Source organism: Engraulis encrasicolus, chromosome 23, assembly GCF_034702125.1.
Source record: "Engraulis encrasicolus isolate BLACKSEA-1 chromosome 23, IST_EnEncr_1.0, whole genome shotgun sequence".
Taxonomy (NCBI): domain Eukaryota; kingdom Metazoa; phylum Chordata; class Actinopteri; order Clupeiformes; family Engraulidae; genus Engraulis; species Engraulis encrasicolus.
In genome coordinates this window covers 46,998,814-47,016,313 of record NC_085879.1, presented here as the reverse complement: position 1 = coordinate 47,016,313, position 17,500 = coordinate 46,998,814, and the positions used below count along the sequence as shown (strand labels likewise).

The following is a 17,500-nucleotide window of genomic DNA, read 5'->3' as shown; positions in this document are numbered from 1 at the left end:
GGAGGGTTAAAACAAACTAGTGTGGGAGAGGGTGAGAGTGGGAGCAAGAGATGGGGGAGGGAGGATCATCAAAACACCTGACGAAGACCTTGCCAGTCAAAACGTTGTGTCCTTTTTCACAAGAAAATCACGACAAGGGAGCTATTACGGTGTGCGAATATTTTTCTACTTTTTCAGGATCGTCGAAATACCCAGGCCGGAATTGAATCTGCGTTGCCGGCGTAGTAACTCAGTGCCCTACCGGCACCGACAATATTACCAGAGTAATTCGCCTTTTTCACCTGAGCGCCATCTTGCGTTCTAAACGGTGCTTGGGTGGGTAACCAACGTTCTATGGCAACCGTAAACAACTGTCAGCTGATTGCATTTATGAACGAGAAATGGCATGGACGGAAAATCTCCGTCTCCTCCCCCCTATAACAGCGGGTTTTGTTGAGTGTTGGGCGAGTGAAGGCAACTCCATCCCTCAAAAAGTTCAGAAGAGGGGTTACAGCAATTTTATCGAGGGGTATATCCACGAAATCAAAGGTAAGGAGGACTACATTTCGTTTGCTAGCCTGCTAGCGCGCAGCATCACCATTGTAGTATGGTGCTACCTAAAAGCAAAGGCAGTTAGATTTTATATTATTATAAGTCATTGTCAGAATCGCTAATGTGTTGTTTTTTGTCACAACTGCTGTAAAGTCAGGAGGAGAGAGGACGGCTGTACCGTGAAGGCTAGGGCATTCCCATCAATGCGAAAGAACAAGTCACCATACGCAGTCCAGGTAGCCCAGCTGGCTAAAGCATAGCATTGCTCATAATATTTATACCTCTACGTAGCTATTACTAGTAGAGTAAACACCATCAGTTAGAAACACCTGATGAGCAGCAAGTGTTTTCCAATTATGATTTAACTTAAATGCAAAATAGAGGAATAGGCCTATGAGTTTAATTTATAACAGTATGAAATGAATGATCATAAAATACAGAAGCCTAATTCAAGTTGTCCATATTCTGCATGACACACACACACACACACACACACACACACACAAACTGTCTGAACAGCTGTGTTCATTTGTTAATGCTACTGTATTTCTCTTCTTGTAGGTTGACCTTACTACTGGAAGTCAATTGAAAGATGTCATCTGCAGCTGCAAGGCTGGTCTTGGGCGATGCGCACATGTTATTGGACTCCTGTACACCTTAGCCCACTTCCAAAAATTAGGCCTTAAATCAGTCCCACCAATCCGAAGCAAAACCTCTCTGCCACAAACGTGGCACATCCCACAGCGGTCTTTGGGGTTGACTCCCAAACCCATAAATTTGGTCACAGTCAACAAAATTAAGCCACACCAAAATGACCCTGCCACCACCTCAAAGGTTCAAGGAATAGCCACAAATTTTTATTGCCCAGTCCCACTCCCCCTTCCAAGTAAACAATTTGCTAATAGGTTAAAAGAAAACTTACAAATGTCAGGCAGTACATGCCAGCTAGCCACATTAATGACGACAGCATCATATAGGCCAACCTATGTCCCATCGCCTTACGGTGAAATCCCCAAAGGTTGCGTTTTAAACCATCACGCCTTACCAGCAGTACAATCAGCTGATGATGATGCCTACCCTCCCTTTGATTTGCCTCCACAACCACCAACTTATGTCACTGTTCTTAGACAGGATGAACATGATTACTATAATGGCATGTCAATTACTTTGCCTGATGCACAAGGCATAGAGTATGACACTCGAAGCCAAGCCAACACCAAACTGTGGCATTCAGTACGTTCCCAGCGAATTACAGCTACAATGTTTAAAAGAGTATGCTGTCGGAAAGCCGACTTAGATACTCTTGCATCAAACTTGACAAGTTGTAAGAAAACAGTGCAAACGCAGGCGATGCGAAGGGGTGTCTACATGGAACCAGTGGCTGCAGATAAGTATCAATTAATTACAGGCAACAGCATTCTGCCATGTGGATTTGTAATCAACCCCTCTGCTCCACACTTAGGCGCCACACCAGACAGGAAAGTTATTGACCATTCTGAAGCATGTCCTTATGGCCTCCTTGAGATTAAATGCCCTGACAAAGAGATGTGTGCAGACTGTCCCTATCTCACACAAGACAAAGAAGGGGGGTTGTCATTAAAATCAGGTCATGAGTACCAGTACCAAATGTTTGGACAGATGGGCCTTACCGGTGCCAAGTTATTTTGTATGTGTATATTTACTTTTAAATGTCATATTAATGAAACACTGTTTTCCCACATTGATTACATATTGTACTATATATATTTATCTGTTCAGTTGTGTAAACAAGAGTATAAGTAAACAAAACTATACATACAAAAAAACAAGTTTATTGTTTTTTTCTTTGCAGTTTAAACAAATGCATGGATAATTCTCATTTATGAAAAAAAAAATCATAGACAATACATTGGTACATATATCATGTTATTTAATATTTACACAATGAATCAGTTTTAAAATGATATGATGATTAGAAAAGTGGATCCTGTAACATAGTAAGTAATGCACATACTTTCCAGATTTGGTTTATGGACCCCAAAGTGGTGATGGCTAGCGGCGGGTCAAATATGTGGTATTCCTTGATCCTCCGAATTTCCCTCTCAACATGAATGCGTAAGGCACCAATTTTTTCTGTCTTAGCTAACTCCTCCTGAGTAAGCTGTCTATCATTGCTGATAAACGGTGGAATAGCTAGTGTGACACCTAGAGGAGATAACAGGTCACTAATAGGAAATCCCTTATCTGCCATCACCTCATCACCTTTCTCCAACAAATTCAGAATCCCACACAAGTTTGTGATTTCTTTGTCTGATATTGATCCTGTGTACAAATCACTAACAAAGGACAGTGTGCCAGACGGGGTTATGCCAATTAGGGACTTCAGTGTGGTTACCCCCTTGTAAAAGGAGAAAGCTTCAGAGCTAAGCACTTTTGAACTAGGCTTTTGTAGGGGCAATTCTGTGCAGTCTATGACCACTCGAGTTTTTGGGAAACTGTTTTTAAAAGACTGGGGCATTAATTCATCTACTGTTTGTCGTGAAGGCCAAATTTCTAGGGATCCTAACATGTGGTACACAAAGTTGGTCCAAGTGATACAAATTCTACTCACAGTAGCCAGGGAAACACTGAAGAGAGAAGCAAGGTCCGCCACTGAATAGCCTTGCCTCAAACGGCAGAGAAAGAGGAAAAACTGATCTGACAGGGGTAGGCTCTGCTCTCTACATCCCTGCCTAATGATGTCTTTGCCCATTTGTTTTAACCTCTGTGCTTGGCTCCAGCCTACCATGGTCTCAGCAGTAGGCTGTAAAGCCTTAAAAACGTCCATCAATGTCTGATAGTCTTTAAATCCAGTGTAGTACCTAATTTGGCCATCATCGCATTGAAAGCGCTGTAAGAAGAATCGTTCATTTCTCAATTTCCGGATCTCCTCTTCTTGCAGGGCAATGAATTTACAGGCCTCTTCATATCGCTCCTCCAATGACAGTGGCCTCGCTGTGTAATCGTGGTCCGGGTATGGGGGACTGGTGGCAACAATGCTGAAAATGCACACACAAAAAAAAACACAAAACAAACAAAAAACAGTAAGTGACAGTCAGTTTTGATGTTAGGGTATGCAGGGCTTTTTCTATGATTTTTTGGCATGAGGGAGCATCATGGCAGGTTGGTATGAGGAGGAGGTATGAGGGTGGAGCGCCCCTATTTCCCTGTTCAGAAAAAGCCCTGGTATGTACAGATAGAATCAATGAATCACCACCTCTAAACATAAGCAACATAATACACAAATACCTGAATGATGAGGCAGAGGCATCTTGAGGTGTTTCCTCTTCAGGGGTATCAGTATCTGTGTTGAGACTACACAACATTGTAAAGGTCACTTGTTAAATAATTGGTTATCTGAAAATCTACCAAGACCATTTTCACTTTCTTTTTTGTAATCTCTCTCTCTCTCTCTCTCTCTCTCTCTCTCTCTCTCTCTCTCTCTCTCTCTCACACACACACACACACACACATTATCCCAAAACGCCAACTTGATTGTTGTCACCAGTAAGCCTACTGATAGCATTTCCATACAGACATCTAATGACAAAAAGTGATGCTAACTTTAACTTATGAGTGCTTGACAGTGGCTTTGAAGCAATGTTGACATATGTAAGAAAGTGCTATGTTCTTTCAGCAAAACCAGAGGGTGCAAGAGCAAACAAAAATGATTTATGTCTAAATGTACATACTGTATTTTGACATGGGCTACTGCACTCAACTGAATGCATCACTTTAGCCTACATCAGCCACCCTGCTGATAAATAAGGATTTATTACCTGGACGTTGAGGCATCAGCATCTTGAGGCGTACCCACTTCAACAGCCTCGCACAGACTGCATAACATAACCACAGAGAAAAAAATGAGAATAAACTCATGGGCAATAAATAGGCCTACTCAAAATGAACGTTTTGTTTGTTGTATGAAATGTACCGTGATCTGTTCGATGTTCTCCGGCCAGTGTTGGTGGAAGACCAGGCAAATACGGTTGGCACAGTCCCTGCCTGCAGCTTCATTTTCCCAGTTCCAGTTTTAATGAAACAGTCCTCGGTGAAATGATCCCCGCATACGCGTGTGTTTTCTGTGATCTGAAAGGACGTATGACATTTATACGACATCATTATTATCTTTACAACCGGAAGCGTTAATGCTCATGTTTTAAGAGGTTAACTAACCCACCACCCATAAATGCTAACTAGCATACAGAAGCCGTTTATTTACATAGGATAACAAGACTTAACAAATCACAATCAGCGTGCTGTCATACAATATAATAATCAATCTGAATTTCTGGTAGGTTTGGGACATCCATGCGCCCCCCTAAGTAAAACCCACCATTTCGTGTGGATATTTTGTTACAACTTTGACAGCGGGCAGGCAAGTTACACTGTTGCAACAACTTGCTAGTTTGACAACTGGGATGTAGCTAGCAACTAAGTAGCCGTTGACATTAACGTGAACAACTTACCTGGAAATGAGGTCCAATGTCTCTTTTGATTTTGGCTATCCATGCCCGACGGGTGTGATGAGATACGGGGAATCGGTGGAAACTTTTATTTCTCCCCGTTTCGTTCTTTTTGTAAGATTTGCAGCCAGGTACACAGCAGTAGGACGACATGTAAGCGGTATGTTGAACCCAGAGACATTGATAGAACGTTGCCGTTACCCACCCAAGCACCGTTTAGAACGCAAGATGGCGCTCAGGTGAAAAAGGCGAATAGCAGAGAGAGTAGAGAGAGAGAGGTTCCATTGGCCCATTGTTTCCTGGTTCTATTATGGCCCCCCTTAGGCAGACCTAGGCAGACCTAAGGACTGTTCTATTCATTGTAGGAGCATTATGACACGCCCTTTAGGCAGACCGGAACCTGGTCGCGTTAGGTGCCCATAGAAACCTATTATGTTGGCATATCTCTATAGAATATCTCTGGAAATATTTATTGATCCTGGAGGAAATGAAGTCGTCAAGCATAGATAGGATAGAATATAGATACTGTAGCAGGTGCAGCAATGTAACAAGTAGTGAGGAAATTATACAGCACGCCCTTTCTAGGGGCTCAGCTTTTACATGTAAAGGTACACTGTGCAGGAAATGGTCAAAAAAGGTACTGCAACTATGTTGCTCATTGAAACTGGGCTGCCTATTGCCAAATTTGATCTTTTCATGAAAGTTTACAAAGTAATAAACTAATATTTTCTAGTAAGGCCCACACACAGTCATTTTTGCAGCTAAAAATGTCTATTTCTGGAAATTGAAAATGGCGGACCATGGAGAAGATCCCCCTTTTCATGTAAGAAAAGTGCGATTTTTTTCAGTCATAATGAATACTTAGAATTTTATGGTGGTGGTGGTAAGTATTCATGAAAAAGGTAACATTAATGATTGATGAATTCTGGAAATAAACAACTAAAAATCTCACACAGTGTCCCTTTAAGCCCACCTGGGAAACTCCCATTGTCACACAACGAAATTGCATTTATGCCTCAGCTGTGCAACGGGGGCAACCCCAAATGGCGCAGTACAACAGGACGGTATCATGCTCAAGGTACCTCAATCATGGAGGATGGGGGAGAGCACTGGCTAATTACTCCAAAGTAGGGCTACAAATCTGGGGTGCATTTCACTACGTTAGCTACTTTTCTTTTTTTTTTTTTAATTTTATAAATCTAAATCTACCCATGGTGGCAGTTCATATTTGTATTTGTGTGTGTGTGTGTGTGTGTGTGTGTGTGTGTGTGTGTGTGTGTGTGTGTGTGTGTGTGTGCGTGTGTGTGTGCGTGTGTGCATGCGTGTGTGTGTGTGTGTTTTTTTTCCGTGTGTGCGTGCATGCATGTGTGTGTATGTGTGTGAGTTCTCAGGGCAGGTTATCTCCAGAGACAACGGGAAGCTTGATGTTGCCTATATGCAATTGGTCACACACACACACACACACACACACACACACACAAAGACACACACACACACACTGAAATCTCTCCCCCCAGTTGATGCTGTGTGCGCATATGTGATTGGTCACACGTGCTGGTCCATTACTGAGCAATGACACCACATGATGAAGAGATGAAGAGATAGAAGATAGCAGTCAGTTTACACACACACACACACACACACACTCAGACATATGCATGCACACACACGCGAGCACGCACACACACATGTACACACAGCGTGGGGGGAGGGGGGGGTTGTTGGTAATTTAAAAAAATTAGCACAGTCGGCTTCTTTGAACTGGAACTAGGAGTGGTAGATAGAGACACTGTTAGACTTTTATGGGCTTTTTTACAGTAACTAACTGGCATCAGGGGTGCCAGTAAGTTACTCTATTTCAGAAATACAGTACCTCTACTGTATGCAATTATACAGTGACATACTGTATGATGTACAACATAATATTATAGTATCATACTGTACATCTAAAAATGAACTGTACAGTACTGTAAACTGCTTTTAACCCTTTAAATAATAAATATACTATTTTATTATTCATATTAATTATTATGAATTATTAGTTCATTATTAACTCACATTTATTATTATTACTATCATTGTTATCATAATATTATTACTATTATTATTACTAATAATATCAACATATGAACATATGAATTTTAACTGCAAATTATTCATAGTAAAAACGCAAGTCTTCAATTCCATATTAACAATGCTTATTTTATTAATGAAAAGATACAATGAAATGATACAATCACAAGATTAAAAACACTTGTGCTATTTATTGCTTCTGCGCGGCCTCATCACCAGCACATTCCTTCAAAAACCTTTCTGTTAAAGGAACAGACATTATTCATGAATGTGCATATAATTTTCTTCTCAGTGTTTTCAGTACTTAGATTTATCGGATTAGAATTATTAGCATAGCTTAGCATAATCACTGGAAGTAACTGGTAACTTTAGCATCAAGCCACAAGTGATCACTAGACGGAATTAAATTGCCGTTTTACACTCTGGTGAATTTTACATTCATTTTAAAGTGGTTTAGAAGTACATTTGATGATGTTTTAATTTGTACCATAGACTTGCATTGCTATGCTTAATTTGGCTATACTGTTAGACGAGGCAATGCAAACACATAGACGAAAATGATATGCACATTCATGAATACTGCTTGGAAATACTGCAAATATGTGAAAATCAAAAAAGGGTGGTCTGTTCCTTTAATCTCTTAAGAGTCAATATAGTCTATTATCTGTCCTGTGACTCCTCAATGCGAGCTGCAGTTGATATTGAAGCAATAAATGCTCCGGCCATTTTCTGGCTGGAGTCATCGCGTGCTCTATGGCTGGGGGGCGCTGGAGCACACCATCTGGTGACAACCAGGTTACATTTGACTATGTTACACCCTTATTTAATCACTTGTTCCTTTTGTCATTTCCAACAACTCAATTTCATCAAAATCTGTTCTTAACTCAGACAAACAGACAAACCAATGCCAGTCAACACAGTAATTCATATAAAAAACACTTAACAAGCCGTAACACTTATGGCTCTATTTATGCACTTATGCACGTAACACTTATGCTCTATGGCTGGGGGGCGCTGGAGCACACCATCTGGTGACAACCAGGTTACATTTGACTATGTTACACCCTTATTTAATCACTTGTTCCTTTTGTCATTTCCAACAACTCAATTTCATCAAAATCTGTTCTTAACTCAGACAAACAGACAAACCAATGCCAGTCAACACAGTAATTCATATAAAAAACACTTAACAAGCCGTAACACTTACAATAATACACATTCGGGTTTCCTTCCATTCGAATTCAGTCAGATGGTGAAGGAAAGTGGTCACCCTGGTGTTGATTGGTTCCACCTTTCTCTTCACAATTGCGCCAGTCTTCCTACTCACTGCAGTCTTCGCCGAACACTTGGTCCCTTCATCGGGGTTTATTCGCACCATGAACCTTTAGACAATACAGAAAAATAATAATGAGCTTTAGTAAAACAAGCATCGGTACACAAGCCCTCACATTTCCATGTTACAAATGAAGATTTGTAAGCATGGGTTTTAATGGGACACCACATTCAAGAAATGTCCAATTGACACAATAATACATACCCTGTCAACAACTTATGTCACCAATTAAATGTATTATTCTCTCAAAATAATAAAAATACAGCCATTAATGTCTCAAAATGTACCTCTCAAAAGTAAATAGAGGTTAAGTTAAAAGTTAAAAAAAAAAAAAAAAGTTAAAATCCCACAGAGAGGAATGATCTACTTCAGTAGTCACAGTACATGTCGACATGCCTGTTTATTTTGATGCTTCAAATCATCTAAAGCAAATGTGTCTATCTTGGTCTCATCAGAGATGCACAAAGTGAGGATATGGATTGCTAAAACCATGTTGTGAGGTACAGACATTAATGGCTGTATTTTGAAGTATTTTCCATGAACAATACATTGAAGCGATTACATCTGTACACTGGCTACTTTTCATTGTGTCAAAGTGAAATTTCATTAATGTTATCCCATGAAAAGATATGCTTACAAATCTGTGAGGGCTATTTCTTTTTAGCTGAGTAGAAACAGGACATGCATACCATTTTAGGCTGTCCAACTGACTTTGAGCCTGTGCGGCTCCATGTCCCAGATATTTTGTCTTGAATTGGATGGGTGGATTTTATCAATATTTTATACATCAACACGCTCACGTATTGTGACCTGATTTTGAAGTTTTCATTTACGACTTACTAAATGTCATTATTTTTGTCATGTCTCGTGATATATAAAGTGTCTCTGGTAAACTGGCAAACTGCAAGTCCTGTGACAAGGAAGCTGTATTGTTGGCCAGGACATAATTAAGTATTTGGCGCCCCCTAGTGGCAGAATGTGCAGTCAGCGGTGAACAAACGCACACAAACTCAATTGCATAACCTCCTTGGCGGAGGCAATACAAATTGTCAGTATAACATTTCCTAATCAACATAAGGGGGATAATGATTGATTGAATTGAATGTGTGACAGTGGCACCAGCTCTCTGTTAGACTTCCCATCACAGGTCATTTCCCGTGCTTATTCCAAAACACTCTGCTGTAAAATTTCTCATTAAAGAGTCTCAAACGGGAGTCATTATGTAGGGTGTGTGTCACAATATTCATATTTTTTTTATTTTTTCCCCTTTTTTGTAAGCTGGACATTTTGTAATGGACCAACCTCCCCTGTTTGACAAACTGCCAGCCACTACTGCTGTAACTGTAAGCTGAAGTATGCAACATCGAGAGAAAGAAAATGTACTGTATGAATTCCAAAGTAGCACAGGCAGGTTCCTGGTATTCAATGTTGAACACGTAGAACGAGGAGAAAAAGGCCGCCAGGGCATCAGAGAAACTCCTGTGCTCCTCCACAACACAGGCCACCTTCCCCTCGATTGTAACCATCCATCTGGTTGAAGTTAGCAGTGTGTTCCCTAAAATGTAAGAAAAGCGAACAATTGAAATACAAATCCAGTGTGATTCAATATCTTGCTGTTGTTTTAAGGTGACCACATCCTGACTGTAGGAGAAAAAAAATGATATTTTATACAGTACAAACCGAGTAAGACATTGACAGCAAAGGATGAACTTGGATCAAGACGATGGACTGATTCACATTAAGTGTTGATGTAGGCATAGCAATGAGAAAACTAGATATCTAGACACCCCTGGTGGCAGCAATATACCCCTTGGGAATTTTCAACTGATCAGTTAGATCAGGGATGTCAAACTCAGCCTCAGGAGCCAAATTTGGCCCACGTAGCCATTTTATTTGGCGGGCGAGATCATTCAAATGTGTACTACAGTTGGCCCACATACACCATTAATATATACAGTAGACAAAGCGACTTGAAGGCAACATTTTGTGCATCAACGGAATTATGAGTGGGTCCAGACTAGTGCTACAGCACATAGAAGTATACGATAGTATGAGTATGATGGGAACGTGCTATTTGCCTTCCTTTAAGTCTACTGTATGCACAATTTTAGTGTATTTAAAAAATGGAATTCAGCCTGCGTCTTCATTCCAGATTTTGATTCTGGCCCACTTTGAATATTAGTTGGACACTCCTGCTCTAGATGCATACACAATTAAAATCCTTGTAAATTAGGTATAGAATTTGTCACCCACTTATTCTCAAACTGACACTCAACATTTACACTGTGAGCACTGAAAGTGAATGCAGCCACTGAATGTGAAAGTACAAAAATACCATGTAATTAGGACGTGAGTTTGAGAACAAGTAGGGACTGAACAATAAAATGATGTTTGTTTTTAATTAACATCTTCTTTACAATCATTTAAAATGTGTGTACAATTTTGGTCCACCTGTAAGAAAAAACAAAACAAAATGAAAAACCATAACTTACCCAGCATGATCAGCCTCGGAGTGATGGGGATGTCCATGTCTCTCTCGACGGATGTCGGTGTTGCACAAGCCTGTAAAACAATGTAAAACAAAGCACAAGATTACAATTTAGAAAGTAAATGAGTTTCTTACTTTGGTCACTATAGATAGGTATAAACAGCAATATTTGAAACAGGGACAAAGTTTTTTTTGTATACTCACATCTGCCAACATGAAGATGGACTCTTCACTTTCGAAGAAGTGCTTCATCATCAGCCTCAATTCCAGTTTGTTTCTGCACAGCAGAGGTTGAGAAAGCATTGTCGATCTCCTTCAATAGGGCTCGAATGTTTGGTTGACTGAATGACTGTTGTTGGAAGAAGGTGATGATCCGTTTTCCTTTGTTTTGCAGTGCCTCTGCAAGACGATCCTCTATCTCAATTCCTGTTAGTGTTTTGAAGTGTGAACACAGTCCACGTGGTGTAAAAAGGACAGGCCACTGATCTTTCAAGTCAGAAATACTTGGTGGTGGGCACACATTTATCATGTGTCTTTGATAAGCGTAGGTCACATCCATGCACTTTTCAGTTGCAGGCCACTCTGCTGCTCTGGGGGCAACAGACTCGAAGATGGCTTTCAAATTTTTTCTTTTTTCCTCCAAAGTGTCGATCGTTTCTCCTTCTGGGATGGACTTCGGTTGCCAGTTCACGCAACCATAACTGTCGGTTTTGCTGCGTACAGGTTTGGTAACATGGCCATCTTGTGTCGTTCTTGGCTTCCGGATACGATCAGTGGTGCTATTACGGTTAAGATGTTCTACCCGTGTCTTTAGCTGATTAATGAGAGAGTAGTAGCCAATGCCGATCTGCACTCCATCAACTGTTCGGTCAGTAAACGTCAAGGGATGGCTAGAGACGATCATTCTGGCAACAGCAGTACAGGCAGCTCTATTCGGGTTGGGACAATGTCTGCACATGCTGTCCACCACAATCCTCACCATGGCTCTTCTATCCGGTGGATTTGCCCTCTCCTGTTTAGAAATACTTCTTAGAAGTGTAGCAGGCATCTTGTCCCATGGAATATTGAAGCCCTGAATCCATGAACTTTGTGTTTCAAGGGAGGCGTTGGGTATGGGGTCCTCTGCCATTGATATTGCCAGTGATGGTGATGGACCTGGTGATGGTAATGGAGCTGTTGCAGGTGGTGGTGATGGGGCTGTGCTGGGCTGTGCTGAGTCACTTGTGGCAATGATTGGCTCTACAGACAAAAAACACAAAACAATTATTTTATTTACAGTATGTACAGACTCAAATACTTTAACCAAATGTATCTAGACAGATGGATTGGATTTTATTACTTTTTAGCTTTACAGTTTATATTGATATTACTACTATTAGAATGTTATTACAATTGTGGTATTACAGGAGGATAAAAACTGACATTCAGCTGTTGGTCATAAATGGGGCTTGTGTAGAGAGGGTCTCTGAATTCCGATTCCTGGGTGTCTATCTGAGGGATGACCTAACCTGGAGCACTAACACCACAGCCACCATCAAGAAGGCTCAGCAGAGACTGTACTTTCTCAGGGTTTTAAGAAATAACTTTCTCCCCCAAAAGACTGCTGGTGTCCTTCTACAGGAGCTCTATAGAAAGCATCCTGACATACTGTCTGTGTGTCTGGTATTCTAGCTGCACAGCAGCGGACAGGAGAGCTCTTCAGAGGGTGGTCAGCACAGCACAAAAGATCACCAGCTGCACCCTACCCTCTTTAGAGAAATTGTTTGCCTGTCACTGTCTCAAGAAAGCCAAACACATCATCGCAGACCCCTGTCACCCTGGACATAAACTGTTTGAGCTGCTGCCATCAGGCAGGCGTTACAGGTCCCTGTCTGCAAGAACTAACGGACTAAAAGACCGTTTTTATCCTAAGGCCATCTGCACACTAAACTGTGCACAGCTAACTTTTTAACACTTTTTAAAATCTTATCTTTATACAGTTTTTTTTTTACAGTTTTTATGTTGATTTTTTAAGCACTGGGAGCATCTGCACGAATTTCATTTTATCTGTACAATGACAATAAAGACATTCATTCATTCATTCATTCATTCATTCATTCATTCATTCATTCATTCATTCATTCATTCATTCATTCATTCATTCATTCATTATTGTCCTCACCTTTAGGTTTAAAAGCAGCAATCATTTGCCGACTTTGGATTTTGGTTAGATGATACTGGAGGTCCTCATATTCTACAAAAGCTAGATGGTTCTTCTCCTTAACTCCCACCACAAATGCCAGGTGCCCAACCAGCGCCTCCAGGCCATCATCATTTAACTCCGGCAGAACTGCACGGATTTCTGCGATGCAGTCCTCGTCCATACCTAGAAAGGAGAACACACAGAATGGTGCAAGGAAATCACAGGGATGTCCATGGTGGTGTACACTGGCAATGGGTAATAGTCCAGCAGACTATCTGCATGAACACACACATACTTATTTTCCGATTGATTTAAGTGATGGACTCCAAGATCAATCAGGAAAACCGAATGATGCACCAAAACCACAAAATATACCTGCTTATCGTCAATGAGAATAAGTGCTATTTTGCCAAACACCAGTGTGTCCTCCTCGCTGTGGTCCAGAACAACAACAAGACCCTTAGTGTACTTACTCCCTTTGTATATCAATGCTGACACCTCTGAAGTTGCGTGTTTGCAGATGACAGAGGTCTGTAAGGCACTCTGTATGCCGCTGTTGTACGATTCAATATCAAGTTCACTTGCGACACCAGCAACTTGGATAGTTGGTGGAAATAATTGGCCACTGCTTAAATACGACTGTAGGAGCTGGTGTCGTTCTGCTAGGGTTTTACTGAGGTTGAGAAAATTGTGCAGTTTTCGAGCACACTCCTTGAAATAGGAATGTTTGCTCTCAAACCTCAGGGTCCATACCCGTATCAGTGGTCCAAATTGAAGGATAAGGTCTGGATAGTGTAATAAGTAGTGATGTTTTGGTTTAAGATTGTGGCCAGGGAACATTGTTGTGCGCAAATACACATACTCTTCCAACATTACTTTCAGATATGCAATCTCATTGTGGTTAATTTTTGGAGCACAAATGAGTTCAGTGATCTCCTTCAGTTTGAGGCACAGCTGCCATACCTCACTATCCAAAGGATGTTTGATCCATCTGCCAACATACACTGGCAGAAGACGCAAGAAGCACCAATTCTGCGTTGCTGAACCACTGAGCTTTTTCGCATTTTGCTTTATGTGACACGGCTGACTGTTAGAGTCACTGCCTAGATGTTTTGTCTGTGAAATGGCTCTGTTGATCTGGTCATATGTGAAATGTTTTTCTGTTTGTACAAGATGTTTAATGTACAGAGCCATATCATCTGCCACTACTCCCTCAAAGAGGTCGTGCCCTAGACAAGGTGGAAGGCCACCGCAGACATGGAATGATTTTAAAGAATTGAAAATGGAATTGAATTTGATTCCATTCACCACAGCAATTTCATCACTCAATTGTTCTATACTTTCCTTGTAATTTGCTGTGGTCCTTTTTGTGCCAGATTTAAGGGGTGCATTTTTAAAGTCCTCTCTGTTAAAGGGACACTCCACCCATTTTGCATTAGGCTTTCCATTGATAGACACCCAGTCATACTTTTGAATGGTCTTTCAAAAATCTCTCAATTCCCCCTGAGATAGGAGAAATCCGCATTCACCTCTTAACACTTCCTATGTCAATGATGTAAAAATGGTCATTTTGCATCATCGACATAGGAAGTGTAAGAGAGGTGGATTTCTGTTGAGACTACAAGCCTTTTTCCCACCTTTTCAACCCCGCCCATAGGGGGTTGGACCTAATGCTCTAACAGACCTATCACAGATCAGTGTCCCAGTGCTTTTGAAATCACTGGCATTGAGGCTCCAGTAAGCAGTGTTGCCAGATTGGGCTGTTTCCCACCCAATTGGGCTGCTTGGGATGGCCGTCTGCGGGTAAAAAAATGGCATTTTACAGGAAAACTCGCCCAATTCCCATCGACATCAATAGAATTGGGCGGGATTTAGTGCTTCCAGGCGGATTTTGAGCATGTTTTGGGCTGGAAATCATCAGCCTCATCTGGCAACACTGCCAGTAAGTCACTGGCATAGCTGGAAAGGAGAAGCTGGAGCACACTGCAGCTTAGTTTTCAAGACTTTATTTTGTGCACACACCCGACCAACGTTTCGGTGTTGCTACACCTTCTTCAGAGTCAAATGATGGCAAGAGAGAGACACACATTTCAGGACTTGACATTCACAGGTGATCCCACTTGGTTTGGCTAAATTGGTCTCATCTCATTGCAGGTAATTGACCCCACCCCCCAACACAAGATTGCAGACAATTAGACAGAGAGGCTTTGTGGAAAGGCATTTTGGATTCATACTCCAAATTCAGTGGAGCCTCAGGGTATAAATGAGGAAATACAATATGTCTTGCTCTCTGTAACAAATTGTTCCAGCATCGCGGCTGTGGTCTTCTAATAATTGTAGCTGTGGTTTTATTGACAATGTTCTTTGTGTATTGTTTTTTTCACTTTTTTATTTTGTTTTGGGAAGTTGGCAAGCTGTCTAATTGTCTACAATCTTGTCCTGGTGTTGGGGGGTGGGGTCAATTACCTGCAATGAGATCAGACCAATTTAGCCAAACCAAGTAGGATCACCTGTGAATGTCAAGTCTTGAAATGTGTGTCTCTCTCTTGCTATCATTTGACTCTGAAGAAGGTGTAGCAACACAGAAACGTTGGTCGCGTGTGTGCACAAAATAAAGTCTTGAAAACTAAGCTACAGTGTGCTCCAGCTTCTCCTTTCCAGTAATGTCTGTCCCACTGTGATGCACCTGCAAGCAGGGTTGCCAGATGAGGCTAATGATTTCCAGCCCAAAAAATGCTCAAAACCAGCCTAGAAGCTCAAAATCCCGCCCAATTCTATTGATTTCTATGGCTAAAATTGGGCGGGTTTTTCTGCTAAATGCCATTTTTACCCGCACACGACCATCCTAAGCAGCCCAATTGGGCGGGAAACAGCCCAATCTGGCAACACTGCCTGCAAGCTGAGGGAGGGATGATGCATAGAGTCCCAGATAACTGGGTGTGGCCTGTGGAACTTGAGCATTGCAGTGCATTATGGGGATTGTTGTCACAAATCCACAAGCACTAAAAAGTCATTTTCTGCCTTTTCTTGGCCAAGAAGGCACCAAATTAGAAATGTATGTTACTATTCTACTATACATATGACCCACTTTCAGTAACATATTCATGTCTCCACCGGTGAAATGCCCCTTTAATAGTGCAGTATCTGCAAAAGTGTTTGCTGGTGCTGAAATTCTCTGTAAACCCCCCTAAACCGTGTGAACCAAGATTGTCACCACAGATGGCAATCAGTGAAGCCTTCACATACGTACCATCATCCAGAGGGAAGCCTTGCTCTTCCAATGACTGTAGATCCTCGAGGACCCGTCCAAATACTTTGTCCTGGCCAAAGGCCTTGAAATCCTCCTCCCTACAAAGCAAAACCAATTGGGTTTGGTCAACAGCAGAGCGATTGTGAGGCAATATATCAACAAGGGTCATGTACATGGCAATTATTTTATGTTTTTTCTTGCCAGAGCCTAATGGACTAGTGACCTCGAAGGCATCCTGGAACAGAATAATTGATACGGCTGAGGGTGATTCTTGCAGTATGATGTTGTTTTTACAGGCGGCCCCATCACAGACATCATTTAAGATCATGCTATCCCCCTGGATACGTTCTNTGGATTTTAAGNACTGCTCTCTGACAGTGGACTGCCTAAACAAAGCAGAAAGGGTGTCCCTTATTGGGATGTACTGACAAAAGCGTTCTTTTCCATTATGACCATCAGTTCCCAGATAAATTTGGTTGGGGTTGGTTGGTTAAAATTTTCTTTGAAAAATGTTTTTCTTGTTTTGTCTGATCTTAACACACCCTCATTGTGAATAGTTAAGAGATCCTCCTTTTCGAGTTCAGCTATAATCTTGTGTATGCAGTCTTTTGGAATGTCTAACTCGGTCAACTTCTCCTCTATCTTTTCATATGCCCGTTTCATACCTATGTTGTGAACCTCTTGGAACTCATCAATAATGCACTGCATTGTTGTGGCTGGTAAAAATAAATTTGGCTTGCATTTTTAAATAAAACAGAGCCAAGTTCTTAAGAAATGGGGCACCGTCAGTGATGGATGTGCTGACATCTACATCAAAGTCAGATGCGCCCACAGACTCATTGATGCAATTGTCATTAGAGGTAGTAGGCCTACTAACTTCGTCCGTAACGTTATCTGACAATACGCCTACAAACTGTGTCCTGCTCGGATGCCTGTGTTTGCGTGACACATGGGCTGTAAAAGATGACCGCACTCTAAACGATTTCGAACAACCCTCATACGGACATACAACTTTCTTCCCACTTCCCATGTGCATTCCTAGATGGGTACAAAGCGAATTAATGCTGTCTGCGGCATGGTCACATCCTTGAATACTACATGGGTGATTGCTCGCCTGATGTAAAACTGTGTTTCGTCTCAACCCGTTGTGATTTCTGCG

The 17,500-nt window shown here is 41.4% G+C and overlaps 2 protein-coding genes and 1 pseudogene across 2 annotated transcripts; 1 reads left to right on the top strand and 2 right to left on the bottom strand.

Moving 5' to 3' along the window:
- Positions 1-353: 353 nt before the first annotated feature.
- On the top strand, positions 354-2,297 carry LOC134440040 (uncharacterized). The gene is made up of 4 exons (XM_063189967.1): positions 354-528; positions 685-767; positions 1,093-2,182; positions 2,290-2,297. The coding sequence occupies exons 1-4, from the start codon at positions 381-383 to the stop codon at positions 2,295-2,297; spliced, it is 1,329 nt and encodes a 442-aa protein (XP_063046037.1). The 5' UTR covers positions 354-380.
- A 29-nt stretch (positions 2,298-2,326) lies between these two features.
- LOC134439856 (uncharacterized) lies at positions 2,327-5,133 on the bottom strand. The gene is made up of 5 exons (XM_063189759.1): positions 5,019-5,133; positions 4,484-4,638; positions 4,329-4,385; positions 3,799-3,864; positions 2,327-3,548 (listed from the first exon to the last, which is right to left on the bottom strand). Exons 2-5 carry the CDS (start codon positions 4,564-4,566, stop codon positions 2,483-2,485), a joined length of 1,272 nt encoding a protein of 423 aa, XP_063045829.1. The 5' UTR covers positions 4,567-4,638; positions 5,019-5,133; the 3' UTR covers positions 2,327-2,482.
- Positions 5,134-8,086: 2,953 nt separating this feature from the next.
- LOC134440039 (uncharacterized) overlaps positions 8,087-17,500 on the bottom strand; it is a 20,460-nt pseudogene continuing 11,046 nt past the window's right edge.

What these genes read in the sequence shown, in the direction of transcription:
- LOC134440040 (XM_063189967.1), top strand. Translation starts at nt 381, where the DNA reads ATGGCATGGACGGAAAATCTCCGTCTCCTCCCCCCTATAACAGCGGGT. An exon ending in GTATATCCACGAAATCAAAG is followed by an intron (nt 529 to 684) that starts GTAAGGAGGACT and finishes ACTGCTGTAAAG; the next exon opens with TCAGGAGGAGAGAGGACGGC. An exon ending in AGTCACCATACGCAGTCCAG is followed by an intron (nt 768 to 1,092) that starts GTAGCCCAGCTG and finishes CTCTTCTTGTAG; the next exon opens with GTTGACCTTACTACTGGAAG.
- LOC134439856 (XM_063189759.1), bottom strand. Translation starts at nt 4,566, where the DNA reads ATGAAGCTGCAGGCAGGGACTGTGCCAACCGTATTTGCCTGGTCTTCC. An exon ending in GCTGATGCCTCAACGTCCAG is followed by an intron (nt 3,865 to 4,328) that starts GTAATAAATCCT and finishes AATGTTGTGTAG; the next exon opens with TCTCAACACAGATACTGATA. An exon ending in GCCTCTGCCTCATCATTCAG is followed by an intron (nt 3,549 to 3,798) that starts GTATTTGTGTAT and finishes GTGCATTTTCAG; the next exon opens with CATTGTTGCCACCAGTCCCC.